At 28.3% G+C, this 13,954-nt stretch overlaps 6 protein-coding genes across 6 annotated transcripts; 5 read left to right on the top strand and 1 right to left on the bottom strand.

The window, feature by feature from the left end:
• Nucleotides 1–19: 19 nt before the first annotated feature.
• On the bottom strand, nt 20–1,153 carry HSV2 (phosphatidylinositol-3,5-bisphosphate binding protein HSV2; the record flags this gene model as incomplete). The annotated part of the gene is made up of 1 exon (XM_004179033.1): nt 20–1,153. One exon carries the CDS (start codon nt 1,151–1,153, stop codon nt 20–22), a length of 1,134 nt encoding a protein of 377 aa, XP_004179081.1.
• Nucleotides 1,154–2,087: 934 nt separating this feature from the next.
• Nucleotides 2,088–4,587, top strand: AMA1 (Ama1p; the record flags this gene model as incomplete). The annotated part of the gene is made up of 2 exons (XM_004179032.1): nt 2,088–3,882; nt 3,989–4,587. The coding sequence occupies 2 exons, from the start codon at nt 2,088–2,090 to the stop codon at nt 4,585–4,587; spliced, it is 2,394 nt and encodes a 797-aa protein (XP_004179080.1).
• Nucleotides 4,588–5,348: 761 nt separating this feature from the next.
• On the top strand, nt 5,349–7,088 carry PEX28 (Pex28p; the record flags this gene model as incomplete). Its single annotated transcript, XM_004179031.1, has 1 exon — nt 5,349–7,088. The coding sequence occupies one exon, from the start codon at nt 5,349–5,351 to the stop codon at nt 7,086–7,088; it is 1,740 nt and encodes a 579-aa protein (XP_004179079.1).
• Nucleotides 7,089–7,644: 556 nt separating this feature from the next.
• DIE2 (dolichyl-P-Glc:Glc(2)Man(9)GlcNAc(2)-PP-dolichol alpha-1,2- glucosyltransferase) lies at nt 7,645–9,102 on the top strand (the record flags this gene model as incomplete). The annotated part of the gene is made up of 1 exon (XM_004179030.1): nt 7,645–9,102. One exon carries the CDS (start codon nt 7,645–7,647, stop codon nt 9,100–9,102), a length of 1,458 nt encoding a protein of 485 aa, XP_004179078.1.
• Nucleotides 9,103–9,528: 426 nt separating this feature from the next.
• NAS6 (Nas6p) lies at nt 9,529–10,215 on the top strand (the record flags this gene model as incomplete). The annotated part of the gene is made up of 1 exon (XM_004179029.1): nt 9,529–10,215. One exon carries the CDS (start codon nt 9,529–9,531, stop codon nt 10,213–10,215), a length of 687 nt encoding a protein of 228 aa, XP_004179077.1.
• A 275-nt stretch (nt 10,216–10,490) lies between these two features.
• TBLA0B07390 (uncharacterized protein) lies at nt 10,491–13,586 on the top strand (the record flags this gene model as incomplete). The annotated part of the gene is made up of 1 exon (XM_004179028.1): nt 10,491–13,586. The coding sequence occupies one exon, from the start codon at nt 10,491–10,493 to the stop codon at nt 13,584–13,586; it is 3,096 nt and encodes a 1,031-aa protein (XP_004179076.1).
• Nucleotides 13,587–13,954: the final 368 nt, after the last annotated feature.

Here is a 13,954-nt window from a genome sequence, read left to right as displayed (position 1 = left end):
AACTATGAATTTGCAACGGTTATATTTCTCGAATGGCTTCTCGTACCCATTTATTTTCAATGCACACGTATTTCTCCCATATTCCACTGCGAGCCCATAGAACAATTAAAGCATTCCCACTCCAACCTAATTTGCATTGTTCCCTAATACTTCCCTTATGAGCTGTGGCATTGTTATGACCCATTCGATGTAGTCGTATTCTGCCATTGGACCAAGTATGGCCGAAATATTCATTACTTGTCATACTGTGATTGTGATTGTGGCTATGATTACTACTACTACTACTACGATGATTACTTTCCTTTTCAGTTTGATAGATATGTATAGTATCCTTATCAGACACGACTGCCAGATATTCATTAGTTAAATTGAATGACATATCAAATATTGTTGCTTGATCACTGCCACGTCTATATTCTTTGATTAGTTGTGTGGTATCGCTATTAAAGATGCGTATCACGGTACCCTTTTTAGAGCATGTGGCTAGATATTGTCCACCACTATTAAAACGAATCAGTTGGACTTGATGAGTCTTGTGAGCTTTAATGATTTGGATATCTTCAACTGTATTCCCATCTGGGCGAATATTTAAGCAATAAACTTGTGTAGGGTTCCTATTAGAGATGTAACATATTTTGGATCCATTATTGGGTAGCTCAATAAAATCAACCTGTCCTCGAGGTAACATATCTATCTTATTAACATTTATTCTACGTGGGGTTTTATTAAACGTATATATTTCAATAAAATCTATGAATACAATAATGATATTTTTTTTACTTATAAATATATCTTGGACTGATTCATTGAATTCCATTTTGATAATATTATTTTGTTTGATATCATCCCATACATATACGTGATTCTTATTAAAATTATCAATATAAATGATAAAATTACTACGGTTCAAAATTTTGCATTTATAACAATTGATGGATTCTATGGATAATTTGAATTGGATCGGATTACTATCATATACTTTGATATAATTATTTTTGTTTGCATAATTATTATTGCAGTCATCAATTTCATTCCCGATCTTACCATTATCAAGAACGGCGATAAAGTTGGAATAATCCTTATTGAAAGAGGTATAACTATATTTGTTTACAAAACTATCCTCATTATTTGGTATGACTTGGTTGACTTTCATTCTTGAATGGTTGTTTGTATGTTTTATTTTGATATTTTATTTTTGCTTTAATAAATTGTTTATTATTGTTTTTTTTTTCAAACATTTTTCTTTAATATTTATTTTTCTTTATATTTTAAACCTTCTAAAAAGGGTTCGAACAATTTCAAGTAATCCGGCAATTATTTCTACTTTAGGATAAGTTATTTGTCAATTAAAAACAAGAAACGAACAACAAGAATAAAGGAATTAAAAAGGAAATAAATTGTCAAGATATAAAACATTTTACAAGTCAAGATTAAAGATCTCGAATTATTTATTTGCCATTCCTTTCTATCTAGCTCGATGTGAATTCTGACAGTAGAATATTCAGATTGTTAAGTCAATAAAATAATGGAAGAAAAGGAATAACATTAAGTATAGAATTAAAAAAAAATATTTACAAATCGCACAATCACTATCTTTCATAAACAAACATCCTCGCTACTAAATAACAGACAACTAGATACTGGTATTTCTTTTTTACTAAATTGAACTAAAAAACTTAAATTTTTATTATTTATTTGGAAATTCTTCATTTCACAAAATTTTGCCGCTCGGAGTTTTCATATTTTTGAGATAATATTACCATTTTTTTTAATTTTTGTTTTGTGATCTGCAAAGAGATTATAAGGTTAATAATTATTGAATAAAAATTTTAGATAGTCCAAAAAAATAAAATTAAAAAATAAAAGTACTGAATCTTCAATCTTTTAAAAGATTAGGTTGTAGCAAGCTGATTTGAGAAAACCAATAAATAAATATTCAATATTCTAAAATATTTTGATTGTTGAATATTCCTTCGCTAGAAATCGAAAAAAAAAAAAGAATAAAAAATTAAAAATAATCACTATTATAATTATTAAATTATTTTTTAACTAAATCTCTTTTAAACTTAGAAAAAAAGAAGAAGAAAATGCCACGTAAAAGTTCAGAAAAATTCATTCATTATTATAAAACCAGTAATGGCATGTCAAATCCCTTTGCTAATAATGACAATCATATTAATACAAACAAGAGAAAAAAAATTAAACATAACAAAGATTATAATTTAAATTCAACAAATCCTGTAATTAATTCTTTTGAAACTCAATTGAATTTAGATAGATTTATCCCAATGGCTACTTCAAAAAATGCATATCGTTCCAATTCACCAAAATTGAAAAATATTATTAATGATTTTGCTAGTGTTAATATGAATACTAATGACGACTTGGGAGCAAATGATAATAGATTAAATGAAGAAATTGATAGTAATAATTTTACGACGTTATTTACAAACTCTACAAGTTTTTTCTCAAATTTAAGATATTCTGGATTTTATGATCCAATTACAAGTAATAATAGAACACCAGTTTCTTCATTAACTATGCCACATTCAAGTACTCCGATAAAAGATAATAATTCAATTTCTTTAGACGATAGTCAATACAAAGATAAAATTGCAAATTCTTTAGGATTCATTAAGCAAAATCGTGTTTTAAATTTTAATTCTTCATATTCTTATAATAATTCTTCTTATTCTAATAATAATTCGCCAAAAGACAATTCCACTATATTTAGAAAAGATAAAAAAAGACCCACCTATCCTATGGATATATTTGATCCATTTTTATATAACTTTCCAAATAAGTTTAATGATTCAAATGATATAGATAAAAACAATACTAAAAATATTAATCAACGACCAACAAATAGAATAAAAAGTCATATCCCATATAGAGTTCTTGATGCTCCAAATTTAAGAAATGATTTTTACTCAAACTTAATATCATGGTCAATCACCACAAATAATATCATTGTTGCTTTAGGTTACTCTGTTTATATTTGGTCAGATAAAATTGGCGCTATACCAATCTTAAATAATGAATATTTAAGTACCAAAAATGATATCATTTGCTCCATCTCATCCTGTCCATTTAATGATTTAGTTCTTGTGGGCACTAAAAAAGGGAAACTCTTATTGTTTAATCAGACTATTTCTATTGAAAGACAAAAAATACCGAATAATAATGTATCTAAACAAATTCCACTTTTTGAATATCAAAGTAATAATTTTAAGGGTATTGGATGTATTAAATGGTTTAAAGAAGATACCAAGGATATAAATAAGATTAAATTTATTATTGGTGAAGAAAATGGCGATGTTACATTTTTAAATATTATTGAAATTCCTCCAAAAAAATTATATTCCAAGAATAAATATGATTCTTCGAAAATATATTCTAAAAGAATTCCAAGTAACTCTAAAACTAATTATTATAATATAGGAAGAACAAGAAAAGGTTCTACTACCACAACAAATCTTTTTGATTTGTATACTAGCACACGCAATAATGCAATTGCTTCAAATATAAATATAAATGATGATACAGGATCAAATAGCATGTTTATCTTTAATGATTTGAGAAATTCAGTTAGAAGTAATAGCCAAACATCTAATACAAACTCAAATAATTCAAATATAAATTCAGTAAATTCAAATAATAAAAAGAATTTGAGAATTCCAGCAATAACTAAATATGTTAGCGATATTGAAGATGAGAGATTGGGGAAAGATGGAATTTTTGGTCCAATGTTTGAAAATAATAGTGATTATGAGACATATACAGATATTAGCACTGAGCTTGATTTTGAGTCCAATGATACTTACTCTAAATGGGAAATTGTTCACATTTCAAGTTTTCAAGCACAAACACAACAAATTTGCGGTATGTATTATAAATCTTATACTTATTACAATATTTTAATGGGAAAAGTACTAACAATTTTAACTTTCTTATATGTATATAAGTTTTTGTCGTTTTTTTTTTAAAGGTATTTCAATCAACGAAGATTGTAATTTGCTTGCTGTTGGAGGAAATGATAACTCTTGTACTTTGTGGGATATCACAGCAACGGAAAATCCTATTCTGAATTATACATTTCCACATACTGCAGCAGTCAAAGCAGTATCTTTCTGTCCATGGTCAAAATCATTACTTGCTACAGGTGGTGGAAGTAAAGATCGTAAAATAAAATTTTGGCACACTACAACGGGCACTCTAATAAAAGAAGTTTCAACTAAAGGACAAATCACATCACTCATTTGGTCAACAAGATATAAACAATTGGTTGCGACATTTGGATTTGGAGATATCGAGAAACCTATTTTGGCAACACTGTATTCATTTCCAAGTTTAAACCCTTTAATGCAAGTAACTTCACCAACGCCTATTCGTGCGCTCTGTGCAGTAACATCTCCAAATGATTCCTCTATTTGTGTTGCAACAAATGATGAAACTATTCGTTTTTATGATTTATGGAGTGAGAAAGAAGATATTATTAATGAAGCAAATGAACCTGGGTTGTTTGGGTCCAATTTGATCGAGCATATGGAGGGAATAAATGTAAAGCGAGAAGAATTTATTAGATAAATCACAATTTGTATATTAAATATTGGGGGCTTCTATATTATAAATAAAATTATGCTTGGAGTTTTGTAACTAAATTTTGTGAAAATAAAATTATTATATTGGTTTAAAATGAAGTCATTTAAAAATTTCTTTAAAAAAACTCACAAAAATATCCTAATACTTAAGTTAAGTTCTTGGTAATAATTGTTAATATTTTTGAATTATACTAAGAAAATTATTGAGATGGGCAAGCTCAGGTATCTAGGATCCATTATCTTTCTCTGAATAGATAGATGTCGAAGAGCAAAAATAAAACATTAGCTGTCTTCTTTAACTATCTAAAACTTACATATCTTAATAAATATACTTGATAAAAGTGTATGCAAGCAACAAGAATACAATGCATCATTGTTTCAAATGATAATGCTGATATTATTCAGATACTAAACTTCTAAAACAAAAGTCATTTGATACTTTTGCTTAACTGGATAAACTGGACCTACTTATTCACAAATTTATAAAGTTTCAAACAATGAACATTGCACTTAATGACTCTATCGTGAATGCTCAGATACTAGTTATAACTTATTATTCAGAAATGAACAATGATGGTTATCGCCCTTTATAGGACTCGGCCTTTTACAGAATTTTAAGGATGGAGAAATATGTCATATTTGAAGAATTCTTGATAGACCCAGTATTTATAATATTACGAAGAACACACTTAATTCAATAGAATACTATATATATAGTGAATATTGGCGCAATACTAAAATTTACAAATGGATAAGTTAGGTAGCAAGTATAATGGCCTAGCAAGTGCTTATCAAAAACACTCGGAGACAATCTCTAATTTGACAGATAAAGGGAAAGATGTGATTAATAATAGTAAAGCTAGTTACCAAAACATTAGGGATAATCATGGGATATCTGAAGTAAAAAATATGGTACAAAATACAATAAGTACGTCTTCTTTACCAACAATTTCTTCAATACCATCAATGCCTTCAGTGCCCGAAATACAAAATGGTCTTAAGGGAAATTATATTGACAAGACCAAGGAAATGGGATCGACTCTATTGAATTCTGGAAAAACTCAAGTAATAAATCTTGCTAACAATAATATTAGTGGATTTGAAGACCTAGATTTTGATAACGATGAAAATTTACAGACAAATTTAGGCCCTTTAATTGATGCATTTTTTGATCAAGTTTTATTAAAAGCAATAAAACATAAAATACCTGAACGTGAAAGATTTACTGACAAAGCAAAAGAAATCGAAGCAGAGCTTTCTATTATTGGTTTGATAAAAGATATTCATATCATTAGTGAAAAACTTCCCGCAGTGTATGAATTCCAAGATGCCTTAATTAGAATTGTCACTTGGAGAAATCCAACTGGTACTCTAGTTTGTTTAATTTTAGGAACTTTAATGCTTATGAATCCAATTAATATTGGTATTATTATTTCTATATTTTCTATTTATTGTGTAATGATTCCAGGATTTATCTGCAAACATCCATACAGACAGGATGTAATGTCAATTACAAGGCGTAATGTAACCAAAAAATGTAATACTCGAAATTATGGCTCCAGTTTTTTCTTTGATATGGCTACAAGTGGGCCAAGTAATGCATGGTATCCAATTTCTGAAATAAAAGAATACGATAAAGATAGTTCTAATTTAGAAGTCAAAGAAGTTGATCCTAATAACAATAATATAGAAAGAAGTGGAATCGCCTTTATCACTACTGTAAAAGATATAAAAAACTTGATAGATCATTTGATACAAATAAATAGAATGGCAGAGCAATTTGTTTTTGATATTGGTGGCTTTAAAGACGAATATAAATCAAGCTTAATTTTTATTATTTGGACATTGCTAGTGATTATAATGATTTGGATAAGCAAGTTTATAAATTGGAATATCATTATAATTGGTAATCTATGGATCGGTATGCTACTGATTCATCCAATTTTTAGAGAAAAATTAATGAAGTTGTTCAAAACTACTGAAACTGAAGAAGAAAGATTAAAGAAGGAAGAGAAATTAAAAGAAGAAAAGGAAAAACAAAAATATGTCAAGAAAGTCAATATGAAAAAGATGCCAATGAGAGTCAATGATAAAGTAATGATATTTGATGAAAAGCCTGAAATAGCTAAGATCGAAATTTTTGAAATTTATAAAAGAAATGAATTAAACTTTAATAAATGGGAGTTCTTCTTATATTCAACCCAAGTATTTGATAAAAATGATTCTTTTAGAAAATCACAAACACCACCACCCGGTGTACAAAGATTGATTGATGTAACTTCACCAAAACCTTGGGTATTTGATCAAAATTTTGATTGGGAAATTGATAATGATGTTAGAAATTGGGTAATGGAAAGGGATTTGGTTTATTCTAAGGAAAATAAAATGGAAGATGAATATTTGGTTGATAATGAGTTCAAAAGAAGAAGATTAGTTAGGACAATTATTAGATACTCAGCGCCATTATGGAACAAAAATAATTTCTAATCCCAGAATATCTATTATATTCTCACAGGTTACACATTATTTTTTCAATATATTAGCTCCTTTAGGATTTTATTTATAACTCATATATAACCATTTTTTTTATACTACTTCGTTTTTAGTAATAACATTCTTATAGCATATATAGTTTAGGCATTAATTTAATAGTATATCATTTTATGCAATTTTTTGCCAATTTCATTTATCTGTTTAAATATCTGCTTTAACAGTTTAATAATTCAACTCGTCGGTATTCTTTAACATTCGGTATTTTAAAAATCAAATTGTAGGTAAAAAGCCTAATATTTTTAACTATTGCAATAGAAAGAAACTTAAAATTACTTTAGCTCGCACAAGTAACAGAAATATTAATCGATAGCTTTGCAACAATTGATAAATATTTGCTATCTTATATACAGTTGTTGCATATTCGATAACATAGAAGATATGACTGAATCTACCAAAGTAGAAGTGCAACAACAAGATGAAGCAGATTTTGTAACCATTGGACCTGGTATCCAAAGTAAATATTAATAGCGAGGTTATATTTAATTTTACAATGAATATAATCCTTTATATTCTTCTGCTTATTTATTTTTTAATAACGTTTAAAATTATTAATACACAAGTTGTACCATTCGATTTTATCGATGAAAAATTCCATGTGAATCAAACGATAGAATATATCAAGGGCAATTGGTTTAATTGGGATCCCAAAATTACCACACCGCCTGGGTTATATATTATGGGCTGGTTAAATTGGAAATTTTTCCATTATATTTTCAATTGGTCGACACGCTGTATTTTAAGAATGACAAATCTTCTTGGTGGTGCAGTTATATTACCATTAATTGTATTAAGACCATTATTTTTCCATAATGCCATTGGGTTTTGGCCAATAAACTTAATGATATTTCCTTTGTTGAGCATGTATTACTACTTATATTATACTGATGTTTGGAGCAGTATATTAATATTAGAATCATTAACTTTAATGCTTACAAGACCAGTTGGCAAATATAGTATTTGGGCTAGTTCTATAGTTGGTGGACTAAGTTGCTGCTTTAGACAAACTAATATTATTTGGAACGCCTATATCATGGTAGTTGGATTGGAAAGAGAGACTATGATGAAAAAGGGATTCAATCAATCACATCTCAACAATTATATCAAAGTGTTAATCAATTCCATTGAAGAATTTCCTAGAATCGTTCTTCCATTTTTCATAAATTTTGCTCTATTTTTAATATTTATAATTTGGAATGGTTCGATTACATTAGGTGATAAAGCCAATCATGTTGCAGGACTACACCTTGTCCAAATCTTTTATTGCATCATGTTCATTATGATATTTAGCATTCCAATTTGGATCTCAAGGAGATTTTTAGAAAACTACCTAATTAGATGTTTACTAAAACCATTTAGAACATTTTTTGAAATAATCGGTATTATGCTGGTAATCAGATACTTTACAGTTATTCATCCATTTTTATTGGCGGACAATAGACATTATACGTTTTATTTATTCAAACGTATTATAAATAACCCATACAAAATTATTAAATATGGATTTATGAGTGGTGTTTACCATTTCTCAACTTTTGTGTATTATGAAGTCCTAAGACCATGTGAATTACTATCAAGCTCATTACAACCTTTAGTGGTTGAAGATATCAAAGAAATGCCTTTACAGTTAACTCATGTTTCATGGAGTGCATTGATTTTATGTACTTTAGCAACAGTAGTCCCATCACCTTTATTTGAGCCACGTTACTACATTTTACCATACTTATTTTGGAGACTTGCAATTACATGTAGTGCCCAGCCTTTCATAGACGATAGCATCTCTGATGCCCCAAAAACTAGTGATACAGGTGTAACTATTGTAACAGGTACAAGACGTCTTTTCTACGAATTCCTCTGGTTTGGTCTGATTAACATATTCATGCTTATTGTCTTTATCAAAAAGCCATTTATATGGGAAACAGAAGAGAATCCACAACACATCATGTGGTAGTAAAGGCCACACATACACACACACAGACACACACACACACATATATATATATATATATATGTATGTATATACGTATATCATCACACTTAGCCTATTTAATTATGTTATCTAACATTATTCCTCGATAATCAACGAATTCATATTTGAAATTAGTTAAAAGAAATCGAACATCGAAATATGCTACCGCCGTTCCTTTCTTATTTTTTACAAAATGATCGTCAATCTCAAAAAAACGGAAAAGAAAAAGGACTAAGGGATACAGGAATTTGGTTTGATATTAAGCTGACAAATAATAAGTATATAAAGAATCATAGAGAATGTAAGAATAAAGTGCTAGCAATTGTTGGTTTACCACTAAACTGTACTAAAATTCTATTACAAATCTACCAAATTATACTAAAATTCGACTAAATTATACTTTGAATTATGTCTTCTGAAAAATACCCTTTACATCATGCTTGTATGGAAAATAAATTTGATACTGCTAAAGAATTAATAAAAGAAAACCCTGAATTATTACTTACAAGAGATGATGACGATCGTTTACCTATCCATTGGGCTGTATCTATGAGTTCAACAGATATAGTACATTTGTTATTGGACAGTTTTCCTCCCAAGGCACCTGAAATGTTCCTGTGCAAGGATGAAGGTGGTTGGACTCCATATCATATTTGTTCATCTATTGGCTCAGTAGAAATATTGAAAAAGTTGGAAGCTTTTGATGTTGAAAATGGACATAAAGTAGACTGGGATATACAGACTAAACAAGGTATGACTTGCTTGCATTTAGCCATTAGCAAAAAACACGATGCCGTCGTTACTTATCTTCTAAGAAACGGTGAATCTGTTCGTATTCCTGACAAGACAGGCAAACTACCATTACATAGAGCAGCTGCCCTAGGAAATATAGAATTAGCCCGTATATTGATTAAACATAATTCACCAGTAAATAAAAAAGATTCTTGGAATGTAACACCCATAGAACAAGCGTTGTTAGCAGGCCATATAAAGTTTGCCTTAGATATGGTACATGAATTTGACGCTGATTATGAAGAGATCGATTGGAAAGATATACACGCTGATGTCAAGAAAAATTTTCTAGAAAATGTGTAACAATATCATCTATACGCGCACTTAAAAGTTGTATATAATTCAGCTTTTAATGAAAAATTTACGTAACTTTTTTTATTTATTTATTTATTTTTTTTTCTTATTTGTTTTTAAGTTTAACGTATTTTTCTAAAAACGCGTAGTTTTATTATGTTAGTTTTTAGAAATTCAATGATCTATGGTGTTATGCATTAATAATTATATATATTTAATTATATCTTGTTATTTTTATTTTACTCCTACATTATTGAAGAATAAAAAACGTATGTCTAATTAGAATGCTATTCAAAGAGCTAAATGTTGCTTTAATTAATGATCATTCTATTGAATTTGATAATATTAAAAATTGCTTAATACAGAATGGTGTAAATCATTTAGCAGAATTAGATATATATGAATTGAAAGATATTATATCAAAATATAAAGATTCTAAAGATTGTGATAAAATTTATGACTGGCTAAATTCTAAATTTGATAATACTATTCCTGATTTTATTATTTTAAACAAACAAAGTTTTGATCAAGATATTTTTAATATTTTAACAATCAACTTATTATTGCCAATTGTAGATTTTGATTTTCTTAATCATTCCATTAGAGACAATAAGGTATTAAAACTATATAATTATACTTTTGCAAATCATTATATTTTTGCTCGTCAACAACACTTAAAATCAAAGTCCGCCACACCAGATATTAGTTCACCCAATTTACATTTTTATGTTTCCAATTCTTGCTTTACTAGTATAGAATATCTTTTTATTAAACACTTAATCATTTCATTAGGTGGATCTCTTACAGATATTTTATCAAATTCTATTACTCATCTAATTTCAAATAAATCTGATGATCCGGCGATAATTGCAATTAAAAATCATCCATCAAAGGAAACAAAGTTTAATAACATCAATTTTGTATTTCCAACTTGGTTATACCATTGCTGGAAAGTAGGTTCAATCCAAAACGTGGACAACTATGTAATTCCTGATAATTCTACAGATTGTTCCACTCTTTATGAGGATTCTTGGGACTTTATTAATAAGAAAATATCTTTTTCAAATACTCATATTTCCCCCAATCTATTAACTAATAAGACGTTTATTGTATCCATGAATTTAAAATTGAGTAAAAATTTATTAATACTGATAAATGACTTCATTATATCTCAGAATGGTAAAATTAAAAGATATTTAGATGAGAATGACTTTAGTTCATTTAAAATAGCAAATTGTTATATTGGAGCAAATTTAATTTCAAATGAATATAATTCACTACTAAGTAATAAAAAATTATCGTTAGGAAATTTGATTTGGCTATTAAATATTTGGCAATCCCAAAAATTTATTGATCCATCCACTTCAATATGGTATACCCCATTTCAATCAAAACTTCTCAATGGTCAAACTACAATCTCTTTTACTAATTTCTACGGGGTTCAACGATATTATTTACAACTATTAATTTATTTACTGGGAGCCAATTCAAGTGTTAATCTTACAAAAAAATTCACGAATTTTTTAATTGTAAAAAAACCAATAGGTAAAAAATTTGAATCTGCAAAGTTATGGAACTCTAAGGGACAAGATATAAAAATACTAAACCATCGTTGGCTACATGATTGTTATATTCAAAATAAAAATTTGAAATTAATTCCAAAGTATTTAATTTTCCCAAAGGATAATGAGGAATCAATATTTGATTCATTTGGTTATATCAATAATCATACAGACATGAAAATAGATGACGTATTTTCATTATCAACTACTCAAGATGGTGGTATAGATAGTACATCCACATTAGAGGGAATATTTCAAATACCTCAACAAAATATAAATGAATTACCGAGCATAAAAAATGTATCAAATACAAATCCACACCACTCGATAAAATATCCATCTCAAAGTTCGATTGATCCATTTAAGACTCCTGTTTCATTATTAGCACCTTCAAGGCCGTCAACAGTTAATTACTCTAACTTAACTGAAAAACTTAACGAAGCATGCGTTCTATCTGAAACAGAAATAAATGATGTGAATGATAAGGAAACCAATAGTTCTCTAGAAGAAACTTTACCACCTAGAGATTCAGAATTTCAATTGAATAATGGTATTCCTCACGCAGATGACGTTACAATATTAGATGATGACTTATCAATACCGAAGAAAACGATATATACAACTAAAAAGAAAAAACCTAATTTAACAGATAAAACTCATAAAGAAGAATCTGTAGAACTAGTTGCTAAAGCTCCAAAAGATTTACCAAACAATTCAAAAAAAAATCAAATAGAATATATATCTGAAATTTCTTCAAATGAAATAATTAAATCAGTAAAATGTTCCTCTCCATTCAAAAACGAGATTAATGATGATAATGACAGTAATAATTCTACGACTTTATTTTCGTCGCCTTCACATGGAAGCAGAGCAGCAAAGTCAAAGGCAAACAAAAGAATGCATACTGATATTGAATCATTAAATCAATATCAAAAAAGCAATAAGCGTAAAAAAACAGTTGAAGAATTCGAAGATTTGGAGAATAATAAGAAATTAGATAAGTTGGCTAAAGAGAAACTATCAAACATCTTAAATCAAAAGGGTAGTAAAGACAGCAATATAGATATTGATTTACTATTTAGTAAGAAATCACCCAAAAGCTGTTTACCTTATAACATTGAAGCTGTTTGTACAGGGTGCCCAGAGCTAAATAATGAATTAGAATTACATATTTTGAAGAGATTAGGCATAAAGATACATGATGATATTACCAGTGATAATATTGACAAATTAAATACAATATTTGCGCCCAAAAAGATGAGGACTGCGAAGTTTTTGAAAAGTTTTAGCTTCAAGCCTTTAAAATACCTTTTAACACCATCTTTTTTAATAGATCTTTTGGCAATTATTAATGGTAAAAAATCTGGAAGCATTAAGTTGCCTTTTGAAAAATATCAAATACGAGATTTCGAAGATGACATTAATGAACAACGCATCTTGAATAAGACTAATTTACCAACCAAAATATTTGAAAGAGGCAACGTTACAAATGTTAATCTAATCAACGATATTCCTGGTGGTATAGAAGTTATTAGATCGATTTTAACTTCACATGGCATGCGAGATATAAAAATAATACCAAAAACATTTAACAAGGAAGATTTTATACAAAATATACCTTCGAAGAAGGATCAGAAAGATGATCAGTCTTTTGATTGTATTTTCATTGTCAGCAAGGGTTCTCAAGTCAAGAAGTTTAAAAAAGTGATGAATAACGATATGAAGATATTGGCTGTCAAGTGGGATTGGTGTGTTAATTCTATATTTAATTTAGACGTCACCTGGGACTCAAAAGATGGCATTGTTTACCAAAGTTAGAGCAAATTTGTAAATACAAACTATCCCAGTTCAATAATAAAACACAACGGGCTTTTTATTTTTTTATTTTTTTTCTTTTTTAATTTTTCAGTTTTGAGAATACAATAAGATAAAAAACTGCTCTCAAAACTAGGTTGAAAAATATTCCGATACTCCCCATTGTAGCAGTCTCAATATTCATCTACTACATATACATTATATTTGCATTAGCACAAACATCGTAAGGAATCTATACATATGCAACCTACAGAATATAGCAGGATATTAGAAGGAATATATTGTTCCTATATGACCAGATTTTGCCATGAAGAAATATTTCGGTGTTAACCTTTGAAGGCCATATAAGATCGGGCAAGATACAATATGAA

The sequence above is a fragment of the Henningerozyma blattae genome, chromosome 2, assembly GCF_000315915.1.
Source record: "Henningerozyma blattae CBS 6284 chromosome 2, complete genome".
In the NCBI taxonomy this organism is placed as follows: domain Eukaryota; kingdom Fungi; phylum Ascomycota; class Saccharomycetes; order Saccharomycetales; family Saccharomycetaceae; genus Henningerozyma; species Henningerozyma blattae.
This window is presented reverse-complemented; position numbering and strand designations above follow the sequence as displayed.